Raw genomic sequence first — 20,040 nt, forward strand, 5'->3', positions numbered from 1 at the left:
GGTCTTTTCAGGGTTGTTATTTGGTTTGGTTTGGATATTTGTTTGTTTTGTTGTTGCTGTTTGTTTGGTAGGATGGGTGGAGTTTTTCGTTTGTTTGTTTGTTTGTTTGTTTGGCCTATAGTAAGAACTGATGTGTGATCACAAAACCTCTGGAAGAACTGACATACGATAATTGCTACATCTATAAGAAATAAAAGTCTGACATGAGTTCAATACAACCAGCCACATCATACAAAAAAACAAACCTTTACTTAAGAATGTATAACATATTGGAGGGGTTATCTCTGAGAAGACATTAAGAGGATAGGGAAATAACTATTGTCGGACCAACTCACAATGGGAGAGAATAAATTGTTCTGCCTTCCTGGAGAGGAAGAATGTGACTCTGAGGTCAGAAACAGCCAAGTCACTATGAATGTAACAGTTATATAATTCCTGATTGTTCTGTGGTTCTTCCTGCTGTATGTAGTTTATTTTATTTATGTGTAATAACATAAATGTATATGTTAAAATAAGAAATAAAATAAAAATGGGAAAAAAAAGAACTCCTGTGTGAAGAACTTGTCATTGGGTTGATGAGAGACAGCAAGGATGAGGATTGTGACACTTGTCTGAAAGATGCTCCTGTTGGGAAGGACACCTCCTTCACCTCACTTGTGCAATAAGTGACTTTATATATGATTGTATCTGTGACATTAGCTTAATAGCTTAAAGGCATTTACAGAGTAATAAATTACTTTTTAAAACAAAGACTACAGGTTTCACTTAAAATTAAAATGCATAAAGGCATATTTACTAACTGGAAATTGTTTCCAATAGTCAACCCGTTTTTTCATTGATTGTGACAGAGGACCAAGGACTTTGCTATGAGAGTGTGTGTCCTAGGAATCTCAGAAGCAATGTCCATAAAGTCTCAACAACATGATGGCCTAAACATGAGCTACACAAGGAAAGCAATGCTGGACATCATAGCATGGGTGGAGCAAAGACCACAACGCCTCAGCATACACAAAGAACTGCAGGAATCCTGAGAGCACACCATTAAATATTCAATACCAATTGAATGCAGACTGAACAGGTTGAATTTAGGAATGTGTGTGTGTGCGTGTGTGTGTGTGTGTGTGTGTGTGTGTGTGTGTACAATTAATTTCAGAAAGAGACCATGAATTTGAAAGAAAACAAGGAGGGGATATAAAGGAGGGCTTAGGTGGAGAGAGAAAGAAAGACATAATTGTATTATAATCTCAAAAACAATACAAATGATTTTTCAAAAGAGATAAATAGGCTAACTGATATAATCTGAGAATTTGAGAGGTACTGTCATCCATAAGGGAGTGTAGTGAACCCACCAGGTTCTGTTGGAGACTTCCATCATCATGCAGATGGCCACAATTAAACCCATTATATTACAAACAAGACGGAAACACATAAATAGAATGGGGGCTCATTGGGAGGAGAGAAGATTGTCAGGGGTAGAAGCAACACAAAAGAAGCAAGAGTAATCAGAATGCATTGTATACATATATTAATGTCAGGCAAATTTTTTATTTAAAAACTAACAAAAGAATAAAGAAAAACTAAACAGTGTAAGAAAAAAAATAAATCAACTGTAAAACCATATTGTCTTCCTTGTTGCTACATGAATAAATGTGTGCCTCAGTCAAGCTATTTTTGTCCCTTCAGTTTTGCATTTCTGAAAAAGTGATTTCTCTTCCTTTGACTAGAGAACCTTAACTAATCCATCTTGCAAATTTATTGCTTCCATTATTCTTTTCTGATAGAGGAGCGGGAGAGAGAAAGGGCGGGGGGGGGGGGTGGACAGAGATTCCAATGTTGAATTTCACTTTCTCTTTGTGTAATATGAAAATGCAATCCCATACTAAAAAATACTATTTAAATGAAGATTTCTTTCTAATAATAAGGCCCAAACATCACAGAGAACTTGACATTCTATAATAATAATTCAAGTCCTACTGTGCCTAGATAGTAGACGGAGGATGCTACTCTGAATCTGCTTGGTTTTGATGCTATAAATGATGGGGTTCATTAATGGAGGAAAGAGAAAATAGACATAGCTCATGGTAATGTGCACCACATGTGGGGCATGCTTGCCAAACCTGTGGATGAAGGTCAGGCCAATCACAGTGATGTAAAAGACCAGGACACAGCTAATGTGGGAGACAAAGGTGTTGAAAGCCTTTGCTCTCTCCTCTCCAGAGGCAATGCCCATTACTGTCTTCAGAATGAGCACATAAGAAAAGACGATGATCAATGCATCAAGGAAGTAAGTCAGGGAAACCAAAACAACTGGGTACACAGGGTTAAAGGTAATGTCAGCACATGCAAGTTTCATGACGTCTTGGTGGAGGCAGAAGGCATGAGAAAGCACATGGGAATGGCAGCAGGGGAACCAAAAGAGAGGCAGGATTGGGGGCAAAATGAATACAAAACCTCTCATCAGAGCCCCTAGTGCTATCTTCATCACCCTAGAATTGGCAGAACACCCATGTTGCTTCTTTCTGGAGTTTGGATCAATCGGGATTTAAGTATTAACACTGAGTAGTAACTCCTTTTAGAATAGTTAGAATTTTTTAATTTTATTATTTTTTAAATATTTTACTAATTTATTCATATTACATTTAAATTGTTAGCCCATCCCTTGTATCCTCCCAGTCCTCCCTCCCTCCCGCTTTCCCCCTACTCCCCTCCCCTATGTCTGTGACTGACAGGGACCTCCTCTGCCTGTATATGCTCATAGGGTATCAAGTCTCTTCTTGGTAGCCTGCTATCCTTCCTTTGAGTGCCACCAGGCCTCCTCATCAAGAGGACATGGTCAAAAGTGGGACACCAGAGATCGAAGGAAAGTCAGACCCCACTTTAAACTCAACAGTGGACAATGTCCTGTCCATCGGCTATATCTGGGTAGGGGTTCAAAGTTTCCTGCCTCAGATAACTATGCTGATAGTGGAGGCAGATAGATTGTCAGAGCCAGAGGTGGTGGATGGCTCCAGGAGACAGTGTCATCCAATCTTATACACATGTGAGCGCACAGAGGCTGTGACAGCGTGACAAAACCTGCACAAGTCAAGCAAGACAAAATCCAAGCACGAAGAAGAAGAATAACACAACTTAACCAAGAAGCCATTTCCTTGCAAAGGGAAAACCAGTTTTCTCCAATGGATGATCATTGGTTATATTGTCCGCACTATAGAGCAGGCCCCAAGCCCAAAAGCAGAGGCATAGACAAAATAGACACCATGCTTTTGTGAGTTTTGTTTTGTTTTCGTACTTTTTTTAGTCTTATTGATTTATTTACTTGTTTTCTTAATTTGCTTGCCTTTTGGGGGGAAAGAGGAAAAACATGAAATTAAGTAGAGATATACTGGGAGGAGTTGAGAGAAAAATAGTAGGATCAAAAATAAGTTGTATAAAAATGTTAATAAAAACCACACAAAATTGAACAGATTAAACTCATCCATTAAATTTATTGGGAAAATTAAAAAAAAGATTAGTATTAGACTAAGTCAGTGAAAATTCCAGGAATAATGGAGAGGGCCTCACAGCTTCACACTGAGCTATTCCAGGAGGTGGTGACTGGGGAAAAGAGAGTCATGCTTCTTTGGGAGTGTGGCCGCTAGTAGGTTGCCTATGCTCCAGTGGAAGTCCCACACATCACGTTCATGTAGCTACAACTAGCTGGCAGTAAGATATGTTTTGTTTTGTTTTGTTTTTAAAGACAAGGCATGAAGTTGAGAAAGGAACGTTTAGAGGGAATTACTAAAGGTAATGAGATATGACACATTCTATAAATGTACAAAATCTTCGAATACAGAAATTAAAATATATTTCGAAAAAGAAGAGAGAAATTTGAAGTCAGAAAGGACAGCATTGAAGGTTGCATTATTTCCTCACATAGTCACATGAACATTCATGAACCAAGACAAGGTTACACAGGGACACATGTGTACACATGCTAATATCAAGTCTCTTAGATCTTAAAGATAAGTTGTTTATTTTTTTTACATATATCAAAGGAAGTAATCGAGCATAGACATTTTCAGTTTCCTAAACTCCTATAAATAGTGCATTCACTTCCTAAGTGGGTGTCATAACCGTCCATTAACATCCAACTCCACTTTTCTAATCTCTGTTACTGTTACCTTTTCCTCCATCTCCTCTGATCACTTCTACTTTGCCTACTTTCCTCTTACCTCCCTCAAATTTGTTTTATTATCAACACTCCAATGGTTTGGAAATACCACTGAGGCTGTGTTGCTTCTTTCCATAGCCTTCCATGATGATTCTGTAAGCCAGCCAACCCCAGGCTTTTGCATATAATGCTTTCCTCTTACAATAGTCCTGGTCTTGAGCGAGTTAGCTCTTAATGCATCTTCACATCTCGGCTGAAGGAGCACATCCTGAGTAAATTTCACTCTTCCATCAAGCAGAATGTGCTCTCTTTTGTGACTCAGTCTTTTTTTATTAACCAACATTGAATATCAATGAAACCCATGAAAATAGACATATTTTAGCTGACTTAAATTACCCACACTTCCCAAATACAAATTTATTTTAGCATAAAATATGTAAAACTATTGTGCAAAAATATATGAAATGTTTAAAATAAACTTGAGTGCAGGAAAGGCCCTAAATGAAAGGCTCCGGTATCTCAATAAAGTGAATGCTAATACACATATAGAAAGGCTAATAAAAATGTGATGAAATATTTATGATCTAGTTAAAATTTGAAAGACATTAAATAATAGACTTATAAAAACCAGTTTTAAAAGGGAAAAATAATAGATATGTGAGCAGCAAAGTGTCAAAAGTAAGACTTTCTTATGGTTAAGACACACTTTAATTATTGAAGTATATTCTAGAGGTCTATGCCACCAAACAGCACAATTATAATAAAGAGTTCATTATATTTATCAGATAGTGAGGAACAATATTCTGAATGGTCACACCACCAGAAAATCATCAATATAAAATGATAATTACTCTGACTTTCAAAGCATTTGACCCATGGATCAAAATACAACTCAATATCCCATAATTCTGTATTTTCATATACACCTTAAAAATGAATAAAATTTAAATTGGCTACACAAAATTACAATATCAGGTTTCATTTCACTTATCATAGATACCAAAATATTTTTGTTCAAACGTTTAGAAAGAACCATGACTAGAAAATAATAAGAGATGGCAAAAATAGTTTGAAAAAGTAAATTGTTAGGAACTTTATTGTTTTAGTATTCTAAATCACAATTGTGTAAAATGAAAGTAGTAATATTGAATTTGGAAAATAGCATATGTAAAGGTAAGGCATGTGTCAGCAACATTTCAAAGGTAGGAAGAAGAAATGAGAAATATTTCATTGTAAGGTTTGCGTTATACTATTTATAGGATGAAATAGTATTGTTGTAAGATAGACTAATAAATTCTCGGGCAGAACTAAAAATGTTAGAGGAAGAGGTCAAAATTTGAAGTCATTGAAGGGGTTAGAGTAGAAAATTGAAATAGTCCATGAGCATGGACATGGAGGGCCACAGGGTTTTGTAAGAAGTCTAGAAGAGATGCTTGCTCTGTAGGGCCTGTGAGGCGACATGGAGTGCCCTGGGGGAGAATGGCACAGAGGAGCTTTGCTGTGGGGAATGTCATAGACCAAATGAGAAATCCTAGCTTTTTACTTCATTATTGGTGTTTATAACTGATATACAGGATAATAGATTTTATTATTAAAGTATATTCACAGACTAAAGTATAAAACAGTGCAAATAAAGAGAAGTATCAATCAGCAAATTTGGGGACAAGGCACATTCATGCTTTAAAATGGCTATAAAATCATTACAAAAGAGAATTCTACCTTGGGATAGAGCAGTTTGAGACAGTATCCATTGGATTGCAATTCCTATAGCCAATCTGAAATTTATTTAGAAATGAAGTGTATTAACATTTGCCAATTTTTATCTGTCAGTGACCCAGACTGGACACTTGACTGCTTCAGAAATGGTTCTCTAATACACAAAAGATCTGAATGATCCCATAATTTTTGTTCATAGAGTATTTAGCTATGTACTTTATGTCCAAAGTTAATTGTGTTCTATTTCCCTACTCTCTATTGTTATGGCCTTCTCTCAAGATATAGATAGATAGATAGATAGATAGATAGATAGATAGATAGATAGATAGAGATAGATAATTTTGTGTATTTATAATATGTGCTTGCTAAATGAATACCCATATATATTCATTATTTGCATTGATTTTTAGATTTATTTAATAATTTACATCATACTGCTGATAAAGGAGCAAATGGATACAAAATCAAGGTCTCTTTCAATATAGAAGAGGCTGAAAATTCCTCAAATTCTCTCAATAGTGACATAATGACACATCATTTCAAACAGACACTAGACGGAGGATGCTCCTCTGAAACTGCTTGGTCTTAATGCTATAAATGATGGGGTTCATTAACGGAGGAAAGAGAAAGTAGACATAGCTCATGGTAACGTGCACCACACGTGGGGCATGCTTACCAAACCTGTGGATGAAGGTCAGGCCAATCACAGTGATGTAAAAGACCAGGACACAGCTAATGTGGGAGACACAGGTGTTGAGAGCTTTTGCTCTCTCCTCTCCAGAGGCAATGCCCATTACTGTCTTCAGAATGACGACATAAGAAAAGGCGATGATCAATGCATCAAGGAAGAAAGTCGGGGCAACCAAAACAACCGGGTACACACGGTTAAAGGTAATGTCAGCACATGCAAGTTTCATGACGTCTTGGTGGAGGCAGAAGGCATGAGAAAGCACATGGGAATGGCAGTATGGGAACCAAAAGAGAGTCATGATTGGGGGCACAATTATTACAAAACCTCTCATCAGAACCCCTAGTGCTATTTTCATCACCCTAGAATTCGTAAGGATAGAGTTGTAATGGAGGGGTGTACAGATGGCAACAAAGCGATCATAAGACATGGCAAGCAAGACCCCTGACTCTACCAGTGCTAGTGAGTGGATGAAATAGGACTGAATAAAACAGGCCCCATGTGCAATCTCCCTCTGGTTCAGCACTAGGACAGCCAGCACTGTGGGCATAGTGATTAGAGTCATCCCAAGGTCTGTACTGGCCAGCACAGCCAAGAAGTAGTACATGGGCTCATGAAGGCTGTGGTCGTTCCAAATGATGAAGAGAAGTGTACCATTCCCTAAGATGATGGAGAAGTAGATGACAAAGAAAGGGATAGAGATCCAGTGGTGAAGAGCTTCCAAGCCCAGGAAGCCAGTCAGCAAGAAGGGACCATCACTGTTGTTGGACCACATGCTAGGATTGGTAGCTACAGCCGGTTTCAGAGACTGAGGCTCTCAGAACGCAACAGTCTTCCTACTTCCATCTCATTGTAGCACATCTTCAGGTCACTTTTCATTTCAAACCTTACAAGGTTTTTGTACTTTCTCATACTTACATCAGCTTTTTCTCATCAGATCTTTGCCTAGAACAGCAGCATTAATCACCATCATTCAGTATCACAACTTACCACAAAGCTGTCATGTTTATTGTCATGATATATTTCCAGCCTTCAGAATTAGTCCCAACTGTCAGTCTTCAGATCCATTTCATTTTGTTCACCCTTTTTAAAAAAGATTTCTTTATTTTTATTTTATATGTGTGAGTGTTGTGCCTGCATGTAATGTCTGTGCATCATGTGTGTAGTGCCCACAGAGGCCAGAAAAGGGAAACAGATGCCCTGGAGCTAGAGTTGCAGATGATGGTGAGTGGCCGTATAGGTAATGGGAAATGGAAGCTGGGTCATGTAGAATAGGAGCCAATGCTCGTAACCAGTGACCCATCTCTCCATCCCTTTGATTGACCCATAAGTTTTCCCTATTCGTACTGTGTCTCTTCTAGCACTTTACTTTTGTTTTATTGAACTTGTTTCAATATGTACTTTCTTTCTTGAAACCAATGAGATATCTCAAAAAGAAAAAATACTGAATAAAATTGTTACTCAAGATTATTGAATTTACTACCTTGAAATGTTTGAGTTATTTTTACACTGTGGCTGCCTCAAGTGTAATATAAATAAGAAAATAACTCATGAATCTCTATAAAAATTTAAACACGTGGACAAAGCAAGCAAACTCACTTTAGAATACTGTGAAAATTCCACAAATTGGAGACTCAGGACATTTTCATTACTGAAATATATCTAGCACGTCAAGCATTGAAGACCAAACATAACTGGAGAGAAAAAGATACACACTGAGAATCCCTAAAAGGAAACTTCAAGGAAGCCAAAATATTTCTGTGAGGCTTCTAGAAAAACCAAACACTAAAAAAAAGTGGTAGAATTAAAAGAAAATGTTTATGGGAGGGAAATAGTCATGTGAGAAATTGATAGTTTAGAAATTGGTAGAGTATAAATTTTAAACAACAAGATAGAGAACAAAGTTAAAGTCTAGCAATGGTGGTAATGGCGACCATATTGCTAACAGAAACACCCACAGATGTTATAGTAATGATTACCAATAAAATACTTATCCATGAAAATCAAGATTAGGTTTTATACTGGTCTTTGAGCTATGACCTATGTGGTTTATACACCTGTAAAATCACATCATTTCTGTTTGCATAGAATCAAGAAATTTTGAAGCAGGTATATTATGATAATAAAAGAAAAGCAAGAAAAAATATGTTCCTTGCAAATTCAATTAGAATCTTTAAAGTAATTTTGTAAGGCACACAGTATCAGTTATAAGTCTGCAGATGAATTCAGAGAGACTGTGATGATAGCAGTCTTTGTGCCCTTTCCATCAGTATTTAGTAAAGCCCTATCAACAATCAGAATTGTGGGAACTGTAGGAGAGTATAATCTCTGTGATAATAAGCCATGAGGCTAGGGAAAATTGATAGAAGAAAGGTGAATGAGCTCTGGAAATAATACTATTTCTGAGGACACTAGCTATGGAGAATCTGCCAGACAAATTGAATGGCAGCTATTCTGGTAGTGGATAAAAAGAGACACCATCATGCTCCACTGTGCTTTTGCCTGTTAGTGAATTGCCTTGGCTTCACAGACCTAATGTTATGCCATCATAAGACAAAAATCCCTGCCAGAAAGTTTATCCTCCATGTGGAGGGGAGAGAATGAGAAAAGGTAAATTTCACAGCTTGTTATGCAGCATAGAAGCAAGTGACAAATTTCTGCCTCCTGCTGCTTTAAACGTAGACTGGATTGATTGAATAAGCAGAACACCTACCTTGCTTCTTTCTGGAGTTTGGATCAATCAGGATATAAGTATTAACACTGAGTAGTAACTCTTTTTAGAATAGTTAAAATTTCTTTTTTTTATTATTTTATTATTTTTTGAATATTTTATTAATTTATTAATATTACATCTCAATTGTTATCCCATCCCTTGTATCCTCCCATTCATCGCTCCCTCCTGCTTTCCCCCTACTCCTGTCCCCTATGTCTGTGACTGACAGGGACTCCTCCCCCTGTATATGCTCATATGGTATCAAATCTCTTCTTGGTAACCAGGTAACCTTGCTCTGAGTGCCACCAGGCATCCTCATCAAGGGGTCATGGTCAAAAGTGGGGCACCAGAGATCGAAGGAAAGTCAGACCCCACTCTAAACTCAACAGTGGACAATGTCCTGTCCATCAGCTAGATCTGGGAAGGGGTTCGAAGTTTGCTGCCTATATTGTCCTTAATATGTATTTTATTGACAAGACAAAGAGGGCCCTATTTGGTGTTAATACTCCCTTACCAGAAATGATACTGGAATTAAATTGTAGCGTAAGTGACAGTGTAATAAACTTTACACATATATGACTACAAACAGCTGCTCAGATTAGAGACTCTACTTAATGTGTGCCTGGAGGAATGGCCTAGGAGCACTGGTGGCTCTTGAAGTGGATCTGGGATCAGTTTCCAGCACCCAGATCCTGGGCCACCACCCCTTCAGTTCCAGGGATTCCAACACATAATATCACTAGCTCAAATCTTTCAGAGAATTTTGTTTTTTTATTACACAAGTGTACAATGATCTCAGGGACGTAGGTAAGATTGATACACTTTTCCATTACCCCTTTCTGGAGTCTAATTTTAGACAGATTCTCCTAAAGCAACAACCCCTGTATCCTCAACGGCTTGCCAGAATCTCACAAACAACATCCAGAGAATTTTCAGATAGTTCTAAATGATCTACATTCCTCCTTTACAAGCAGTGTCCTCTGATCTCAATCCCATAGCCTCAGCCTATCACTCAAGAGTCTGTGTTTATTTACCAGGGCTGTGTAGGGAAGAGTCGCCCAACTAGGAAACCATAGTCTGAAGATAGCAACCTAAAGCCACAGCTTTGAAGAAAGTGTTTAAACGTTACCTACCTTATATGCTAATTAAGATAGGAAATCGGGGACAAAATTTGGATTCTTTGGGGGGAAAATTTATAATAGAAAAGAAAGTATCCTGAAGAAGTAAACAAAGAAACGTGAAGTTTTGTTTATTGGGGGATACTAAGGGTTATTTGTATTTGTTTTTCTCTTTGTCTTTTTTTTTTTGTTTTTTACTAGAAAGTTTACAGCAGAAGTGCCTCAATAATCTATAAGTATCTGGATTTTAAAGTAATATAAAATTTTTAAATGTTCAATGTTTTTGGACAAGTATATTTCTGTTGAGCTTGCCACTGCTAATAATACAGCAAGAATAGATGCTTTATGATTTGGGGATTAAAAGGAAGAATTATAAGAAAGAAAAGACAATACATTACTTGATTACTCTAAAATAAGGAAATTAAACTTTGACAAGTCTAACCATTTTTCCAAGGTTAAGTATTATGTGGTTAAGAGAAATTCAAGTTTACTTTTCTGTGGCTAAAATGTTAAGCTTATTTTTCAACTAGCAATCATTAAACATAAATTACACTCTTTTGTTAATGTTTGTCATTCCATGTAACATGCCCTTTTCTTAAACCCTTATTTAATTCATTAAAGTACATTTTTTATATTCTCCACTTTTCCTCAAGAATTGTTGCAAAGCCAGGTAGAAGACTTAATCTTAAATATGTCTGCTACAATTTGAATATATACTTCCTTACCTGACAGTTTTCTCTGGGATTTCTAAACATGTTCCATCACATCCTCAGTATTCAAACAGTATCCTAATGGTAGGCATATTTATTAAAGGACCAACTCCCAAGGTGCCATCCTATCTCACCTCCACAGAGGCCTTTTGTGTATACCAAGAAAACCTAGAGAGATACTTCTGTGGTTTAGAACATGTACTTGCATAGGTACTGGGTAGCTTACAAGTGTGTAACTCCTGTTCCAGGAAATCCAACACCAGGGCCAAACTAATACATCTTTTTATTAGTCCTTTGAGAGTTTCATTCCATAGATTGTTTTGAGACTATACCCAACTCCTCCAAAATTCACCCCTTTCCCTACCCACCCAACTTTTTGGGGTTTTTTTTATTTCACATATCATGTCCAATTTGTGCTGTGGCTTTAGTATAATTCAGTGCATGTCTATCTAAAGGACATATACAAATGACCAATAATCACATGGAAAGATGTTCATCATCCACCATTAAGGGAAGACAAATCTAAACCACAGTGAGGCATCATAGTGCGTCCCTTAAACTGACTGTAGTAAAAATAATAATAGTTGATGAAAATGTGGGCTAGTTGGAACTCTGAATTTAGCAGTAGAATGTACAGTGGTACAACAGCTAGAGAAACAATGTAGAGCCTTCTCAAAGGTTAAACATAAAAGTACCATATTATCAGGAATTGCACTCATACACACACATATATGTGCAGATATGTACATATACTTTATTAGTTTATTTATTTGTGGGTGGTGTGCACATGTCATGGTGAACTGTGAACGTCAGAAGACAGCAAGAAGAAGCTGTTTCTATTCCACTTCATGGATGGTAAGGATCAGGCTTAGGCGCTGCAAGTGGCTAACGTCTAAGATAGCTCAGCTATCCGTGCAATATAGTTTAATGATTAAATATTGTTCAGTCATCAAAACAATGAATATCTGACATGTGCTACAATATAGATGAGCATTGAAATCTATCCTGAGATGATATGATCATATGCAAAGGAAAAGTTGTGTGAACCCACTCACATAGGTGCTAATGTTCCTAGGGCTTACCCATTCTCAAGTTATGACCCATCTACCCTGTTCAACTACCACGTGTAAAATAGATTAAATATCCACGATATTGTCTCATAAAACATATTTTATGTTTATGGTTTGTTATAAGTAAAGCCAGATAGGAGGAAGGAAGGAAGGAAGGAAGGAACAAAGGAAGGAACAAAGGAAGAAACAAAGGAAGGAAGAAGATATAAAAGAAAAATAAAAAGAACAGATATCAAATTCAAATTAAAAGAATGTAGAATAGGTAAACACTACTTAACAAACACCAAGTTCTTGTTTAGTAAGTGAAATGAATTCAAACGTTTTAGAAATAGCAGTTAGAATAACAACATCACAATGAATTATATATGTTAAGAAAATCAGATGGTAAATCAGCTCTCTTACCGACACATAAAATCATTGTAAGAAACGAACAGATCACACTTGGCTGGGTGCCAGATCAGTACCTCACTCATCCTTTTTCGGAGAAGCTTAGTCTAGCAGTAGTTGGTAATGAACACACAGACCCACAGGTGGACAATGCTCAGAAAGTGAGAGAGTTTGGGCTGCTCACTTCTTCATGAGGTGTCCTTATCAAACCCCTCCCTTCAGAAAAAACTCAGATATCTATGCTGATAGTGGAGGCAGATAGATTGTCAGAGCCAGAGGTGGTGGATGGCTCCAGGAGACAGTGTCATCCAATCTTATACACATGTCAATGCACAGAGGCTGTGACAGCGTGACAAAACCTGCACAAGTCAAGCAAGACCAAAGACAAGCACGAAGAAGAACAACACAACTTACTACCCGTAAGCAAGAATCCATTTGCTGGCAAAGGGAAAACCAGTTTTCTCCAATGGATGCTCATTGGTTATATTGTCCACACTACCGAGTAGGCCCCAAGCTCAGGAGCAGAGGCATAGACAAAATGGACACCATGCTTTTGTGAGTTTTGTTTTGTTTTCGTACTTTTTTAGTCTTATTGATTTATTTATTTGTTTTGTTAATTTGTTTGTCTTTTGGGGAGGAAAGAGAAAAAACATGAAATTGGGTAGAGAGAAATGGAGGAGTTGAGGGGAAAATAGTAGGATCAAAATACTTGTATAAAAATTTTTAATAAAAACACAAAAATTGAACAGTAAACTTATCCATTAAATTTATTGGGAAAATTAAAGAAAAGATTAGTAATAGATTAAGTCAGTGAAAATTCCAGGAATAATGGAGAGGGCCTCACAAAGCTTCACACTGAGCTATTCCAGGAGGTGGTGACTGGGGAAAAGAGAGTCATGCTTCTTTGGGAGTGTGGCCGCTAGTAGGTTGCCTATGCTCCAGTGGAAGTCCCACACATCACGTTCATGTAGGTACAACTAGCTGGCAGTAAGATATGTTTTGTTTTGTTTAGTTTTTAAAGATAAGGCATGAAGTTGAGAAAGGAACGTTTAGAGGGAATTACTAAAGGTAATGAGATATGACACATTCTATAAATGTACAAAATCTTCGAATAAAGAAATTAAAATATATTTCGAAAAAGAAGAGAGAAATTTGTAGTCAGAAAGTACATCATTAAAGGTTGCATTATTTCCTCACATAGTCACATGAACATTCATGAACCAAGACAAGGTTACACAGGGACACATGTGTACACATGCTAATATCAAGTCTCTTAGATCTTAAAGATAAGTTGTTTATTTACTTTTTACGTATATCAAAGAAAGTAATCGAGCATAGACATTTTCAGTTTCCTAAGCTCCTATAAATAGTGCATTCACATCCTAAGTGGGTGTCATATCCATCCATTAGCATCCAACTCCACTTTTCTAATCTCAGTTACTGTCACCTTTTGCTCCGTCTCCTCTGATCATTTCTACTTTGCCTACTTTCCTCTTACCTCCCTCAAATTTGTTTTATTATCAACACTCAAATGTTTGGAAATACCACTGAGGCTGTGTTGCTTCTTTCCATAGCCTTCCATGATGATTCTGTAAGCCAGCCAACCCCAGGCTTTTGCATATAATGCTTTCCTCTTACAATAGTCCTGGTCTTGAGCGAGTTAGCTCTTAATGCATCTTCACATCTCGGCTGAAGGAGCACATCCTGAGTAAAGTTCACTCTTCCATCAAGCAGAATGTGCTCTCTTTTGTGACTCAGTCTTTTTTTATTAACCAACATTGAATATCAATGAAACCCATGAAAATAGACATATTTTAGCTGACTTAAATTACCCACACTTCCCAAATACAAATTTATTTTAGCATAAGATATGTAAAACTACTGTGCAAACTATATGAAATGTTTAAAATAAACTTGGGCTCAGGAAAGGCCCTAAATGAAAGGCTCTGGTATCTCAATAAAGTGAATGCAAATACACATATAGAAAGGCTAATAAAAATGTGATGAAATATTTATGATCTAGTTAAAATTTGAAAGACATTAAATAATAGACTTATAAAAGCCAGTTTTAAAAGGGAAAATAATAAGATATGTAGCAGCAAACCACCAAAAGTAAGACTTTTTTGTGGTTAAGACAAACTTTAATTGTTGAAGGGTAAAAGAAACATTGATGATAGGGTACAACTGACAAGAAAAATATATTCTAGAGGTCTATGCCACCAAACAGCGCAATTATAATAAAGAGTTCATTATATTTATCAGACAGTGAGGAACAATATTCTTAATGGTCACAACACCAGAAAATCATCAATATAAAATGATAATTACTCCGACTTTCAAAGCATTTGACACATGGATCAAAATACAACTCAATATCCCATAATTCTGTATTTTCATATACACCTTAAAAATGAATAAAATTTAAATTGGCCACACAAAATTACAATATCAGGTTTCATTTCACTTATCATAGATACCAAAATATTTTTGTTCAAACGTTTAGAAAGAAACATGACTAGAAAATAATAAGAGATGGCAAAAATAGTTTGAAAAAGTAAATTGTCATGAATTTCATTTTTTTAATATTCTAAATCACAATTGTGTAAATTGAAAGTAGTAATATTGAATTTGGAAAATAGCATATGTAAAGGTAAGGCATGTGTCAGCAACGTTTCAAAGGTAGGAAGAAGAAATGAGAAATATTTCATTGTAAGGTTTGCGTTATACTATTTATAGGATGAAATAGTATTGTTGTAAGATAGACTAATAAATTCTCGGGCAGAACTAAAAATGTTAGAGGAAGAGGTCAAAATTTGAAGTCATTGAAGGGGTTAGAGTAGAAAATTGAAATAGTCCATGAGCATGGACATGGAGGGCCACAGGGTTTTGTAAGAAGTCTAGAAGAGATGCTTGCTCTGTAGGGCCTGTGAGGCGACACGGAGTGCCCTGTGGGAGAGTGGCACAGAGGAGCTTTGCTGTGGGGAATGTCATAGACCAAATGAGAAATCCTAGCTTTTTACTTCATTATTGGTGTTTATAACTGATATACAGGATAATAGATTTTATTAAAGTATATTCACAGACTATAGTGTAAATCAGTGCAAGTAAAGTGAAGTATCAATCAACAAATTTGGGGACAATGCACATTCATGCTTTAAAATGGCTATAAAATCATTACAAAAGAGAATTCTACCTTGGGATAGAGCAGTTTGAGATAGAGTCCATTGGGTTGCCATTCCTATAGCCAATCTGGAATTTATTTAGCAATGAAGTGTATTAACATTTGCCAATTTTTATCTGTCAGTGACCCAGACTGGACACTTGACTGCTTCAGAAATGGTTCTCTAACACACAAAAGATCTGAATGACCCCATAATTTTGTTCATAGAGTATTTAGCTATGTACTTTATGTCCAAAATTAATTATGTCTTATTTTCCTACTCTCTATTGTTCTAGCTTTCTCTCAAGATAGATAGATAGATAGATAGATAGATAGATAGATGATAGAGATCTTGTGTATTTATAATATTTGCTTGCTAACTGAATACCCAGATATATTCATTATTTGGATTGATATACATTTATTTAATAATTTACATCATACTGCTGATAAAGGAGCAAATGGATATAAAATTAAGGCCTCTTTCAATATACAAGAGGCTGAAAATTCCTCAAATTATCTCAATGATGAAATAATAACACATCATTTCATACAGACAGTAGACGGAGGACACTCCTCTGAATCTGTTTGGTCTTAATGCTATAAATGATGGGGTTCATAAATGGAGGAAAGAGAAAGTAGACATAGCTCATGGTAATGTGCACCACATGTGGGGCATGCTTACCAAACCTGTGGATGAAGGTCAGGCCAATCACAGTGATGTAAAAGACCAGGACACAGCTAATGTGGGAGACACAGGTGTTGAGAGCCTTTGCTCTCTCCTCTCCAGAAGCAATGCCCATTACTGTCTTTAGAATTGTGACATAAGAAAAGACAATGATCAACACATCAAGGAAGAAAGTCAGGGCAACCAAAACAACCGGGTACACGCGGTTAAAGGTAATGTCAGCACATGCAAGTTTCATGACGTCTTGGTGGAGGCAGAAAGCGTGAGAAAGCACATGGGAACGGCAGTATGGGAACCAAAAGAGAGGCAGGATTGGGGGCACAAGAGACAAGAAGCCCCTTAGTACTACTCCAAGTCCTATCTTTATAACCCTAGAATTGGTAAGGATAGAGTTGTAATGCAGGGGTGTGCAGATGGCAACAAAGCGATCATAAGACATGGCAAGCAAGACCCCTGACTCCACAATGGAAAGGGAGTGAATGACGTAGGCCTGTAAGAAGCAGGCCCCATGTCTTATCTCTCTGTGATTCACCCATAGGACTGCCATGACCGTGGGCATTGTAGTCAGTGTAACCATGAGGTCTGTGCTTGCCAGCATGGCAAGGAAATAGTACATGGGTTCATGGAGGTTTTGGTCATCCTTGATGAGGTAGAGAAGGGTGCCATTCCCCAGAAGCACAGACAGATAGATGGCGAAGAAGGGGATGGAGATCCAAGGATGAGCCGCTTCAAGTCCCGGGAAGCCAGTCAGCAGAAAGGGGGCGACACTGATATTGAGCCACATAGTGTAAGCACTACAAAACTGAAAGCACGGTTTCTTTACTGTAGTGACGGTCTCCCCTACCTTCTGCTAGCAGATGTCTCACGGCAGTCCCAGTCACAGTTGGTCACAGCCTTAGTCACATTCATGCTCAGCAATAAATATTTCCTATGTGCATTAAAAATGCATCCGTTTTAAAGCATTGTGCTCCTTCACCATGTGTATATGTAAGCTGTTTCACTGGCTACAAAGCAAAGAGGACAAATATATGCACTAATTTTCCCCGGCTAGACAGATGTTTCTTTTGTTTGCGAAACTTTTTCTTATATTTAAATTTGAATTTCATTTTTTTATTTATCAATCATATAAGAGACATAGTTTTTGGTGGTTTTTTTTTTTTCAATTAATTTCTGTTTGTATTCTTTTTTTTTTTTTTTTCCTTTTAAAATTCGTCTGTGCTTTTTAAATTTTTTAAATTTTATTTTATTAATTTATTCTTATTACATCTCAATGGTTATCCCATCTCTTGTATCCTCCCCTTCCTCCCTCCCTCCCATTTTCCCCTTACTCCCCTCCCCTATGACTGTGACTGATGGGGACCTCCTCCCCCTGTATATGCTCATAGGGTATCAAGAAGAGGCATAGTTTTGTTAGAAAACTTTTCTCACTTTGGCTTTGCAATTAAATCGTATTTTATCAAATTCTCTTCAAGGCCATGAGGCCTTTATGGAAATACAGGGACATGGCCAGATGATGCCACATGTGGTCCAAAAGCATTTAGCATTTTTATAAAGTCTATCATGATTCTCTCACTAGAAACACCACATCTGCCTTGATATATTTGCTGAAATGAAGTCTGGAACCCCATGTGGGCTATGTCCTGCTATGAAATAAAATTTTTCTTCATTCTCCTGATTACACCTCACAAATGTAAGAGAGAAATCTTCCCTTGTTTCTATCCGGGGCACTTACCAGTCCCATGGTCTTGTTGATGGATATGTATCTGTCCTGCACCAGTCCAGACAGCTTCTTCTGAGAGAATGTTGCAGAAACAGGTTAGAAAGACAAATACGATGAGATCACCTCCCCCCAGAATCTCTCATTTCCAAATGCTCAGGAGACCTCAGGATCTGTTTCACACTTCTCTGAGCCACTTAATCAATGTCCCTAAGCATTTAAGACATATTCTCCAGAGCATATGAAGAAAACAGCAACTCAGAAGCCTACTGATATAGATGATGTCTTCAAGTGCCTCAGCACTGGATCTCATAAATACAAGCATGCCTTTCTTATTATCTTTTCCTATGGCCAAAAGGACATCGGCTGCTCTTAGGGTCACATGCTCTTCATTGATCTTGTAGATTATAACCGCTGTTCATTTTGTCTTCTCTGCTTCTTTTTGGAACGTCAATTTGTGTCCACAAGGATCTCAATGAATGTACTAACTGCCATGCGAACTGTGAACATTGTTTGTCTCATATTTTCCTTAAGATCAGTTTGTATCCATATCGTGTCAGGTTCTGAGCAACGGGCTTCCTCTTATTAATAAGATTTGCATGTAGTATAAAGAAAGCCTTCACATAACTTCACATAAAAATGTCATTACTTCATATATGTATTATGTTAGGATGAGCATATGTAATATATGTCTGGAATCAGGAAAAAAGAATATTTTAATGATGATAAATTAGAAACATGATAAATTATGGCTCAATGAAGAAAGACAGATCCACACTGATGTGGGACATGATAAAATGTGATGAATTAAAACAGTTCAATCCATACTGACTGTACTACATAATTGTGATAATAGAATGGAAAAAATGAGATAAAGCAGAGTCTGACCATACATTAGCTTACAAATCATGTAAGGAGTTGTGATATTACAGTAAATGTGATGTAAGGGTTAAAATGGACATTGACATTTAGGCGGTGATTTAGAATGTAGTAAGAGAGAGAGAGAGAGAGAGAGAGAGAGAGAGAGAGAGAGAGAGAATGAGAGTATCAAGATCCATTAAAACACATGATAAATTGTGCTCGTCAAGTATGACCAGGATGGTATGGATGGCCAAGCATGGGTTCCATGATGAACAATAGAAGCAGGTGGTGGGAGATGGCAGACTAATGGGAAACCACAATGGAGGGGACATCTGCACATGCTGTGATTGTACTTCGGAGAATTTGGGGGAGGCTGAACTTCTCTGTGACTAGCAGTCCCAGCCTGAAGTGGAATGTGACACAGCCTCTCTATCACCTCCTGGGCCTCAGTTCACCAGTGCCACACCCAGAGCAGCCGTCTACAGGGAAGAAGAATGGAGGCGGGTTTTTTTCTTTGTTTGTTTTGTTTTTTTTTGTTTGTTTTTTTTTTTTTGTTTGTTTGGTTGGTTGGGGGGTTTTTTTTTGTTTTGTTTTGTTTTGTTTTTGGTTTTTTGTTTTTTTTTTTTTTTTTTTTTTTTTGCTGGTATTTTCAGTTACCATCAATGAAATAACACACAAGTTTACAAGCTTCTATCCTTGTAGCATTGTTCAACATTGTATCTTTAAAGTCCGTTGATGTGGTGGTACATTTGTGGAGTTTCTAGTGAGGGGGCCATGGATGCCTCAAAGTTTCATCTGTTGGTAGGTATTTGAGCAGTTTATGGTTTGGGGTCATTACTGATATGCTGATGTAAGCACCCAGTGTATGCTTTCGATGAACACATAAAGTGATACTCTTTTTGCTAAAATGAGCTGCATGCTGCGTGCAGACTGCACGCCACTACATGCTGCTAACCTGCCTTGTAAAGTGTGGTACTTTTACTCCAGTGGTGAATGGAGTGCAGTTTCTCCATCCCCACCATCAGCACTTTACATTATTGCCTTGTTCATACAGCAGCCACC

The 20,040-nt window shown here is 37.3% G+C and overlaps 3 protein-coding genes across 4 annotated transcripts; all 3 read right to left on the bottom strand.

Annotated features, from left to right (window-relative positions):
- Positions 1-1,963: 1,963 nt before the first annotated feature.
- On the bottom strand, positions 1,964-4,172 carry LOC127191991 (olfactory receptor 51B4-like). Its single transcript, XM_051149343.1, has 2 exons — positions 4,114-4,172; positions 1,964-2,519 (listed from the first exon to the last, which is right to left on the bottom strand). The coding sequence occupies exons 1-2, from the start codon at positions 4,170-4,172 to the stop codon at positions 1,964-1,966; spliced, it is 615 nt and encodes a 204-aa protein (XP_051005300.1).
- A 2,233-nt stretch (positions 4,173-6,405) lies between these two features.
- On the bottom strand, positions 6,406-7,329 carry LOC127192224 (olfactory receptor 51B4-like). The gene has a single exon (XM_051149546.1). It carries the CDS (start codon positions 7,327-7,329, stop codon positions 6,406-6,408), a length of 924 nt encoding a protein of 307 aa, XP_051005503.1.
- Positions 7,330-15,989: 8,660 nt separating this feature from the next.
- LOC127192225 (olfactory receptor 51B2-like) lies at positions 15,990-17,184 on the bottom strand. 2 transcript variants are annotated; one of them, XM_051149548.1, is made up of 2 exons: positions 16,267-17,184; positions 15,990-15,992 (listed from the first exon to the last, which is right to left on the bottom strand). In XM_051149548.1, the coding sequence occupies exons 1-2, from the start codon at positions 17,182-17,184 to the stop codon at positions 15,990-15,992; spliced, it is 921 nt and encodes a 306-aa protein (XP_051005505.1). The 2 variants fall into 2 exon arrangements, with proteins under 2 accessions (XP_051005505.1, XP_051005504.1); XM_051149547.1 differs by lacking the exon at positions 15,990-15,992 and having other exon boundaries at positions 16,261-17,184.
- Positions 17,185-20,040: the final 2,856 nt, after the last annotated feature.

Source organism: Acomys russatus, chromosome 7, assembly GCF_903995435.1.
Source record: "Acomys russatus chromosome 7, mAcoRus1.1, whole genome shotgun sequence".
In the NCBI taxonomy this organism is placed as follows: Eukaryota; Metazoa; Chordata; class Mammalia; order Rodentia; family Muridae; genus Acomys; species Acomys russatus.

Coding starts and splice junctions, on each gene's coding strand:
- LOC127192224 (XM_051149546.1), bottom strand. CDS start 7,329: ATGTGGTCCAACAACAGTGATGGTCCCTTCTTGCTGACTGGCTTCCTG.
- LOC127191991 (XM_051149343.1), bottom strand. CDS start 4,172: ATGGAGGAAAAGGTAACAGTAACAGAGATTAGAAAAGTGGAGTTGGAT. Junction 2,520..4,113: donor GAGTTGGATGTTAATGGACG/GTTATGACACCC, acceptor TCCAAACTCCAG/AAAGAAGCAACATGGGTGTT.
- LOC127192225 (XM_051149547.1), bottom strand. CDS start 17,184: ATGTGGCTCAATATCAGTGTCGCCCCCTTTCTGCTGACTGGCTTCCCG.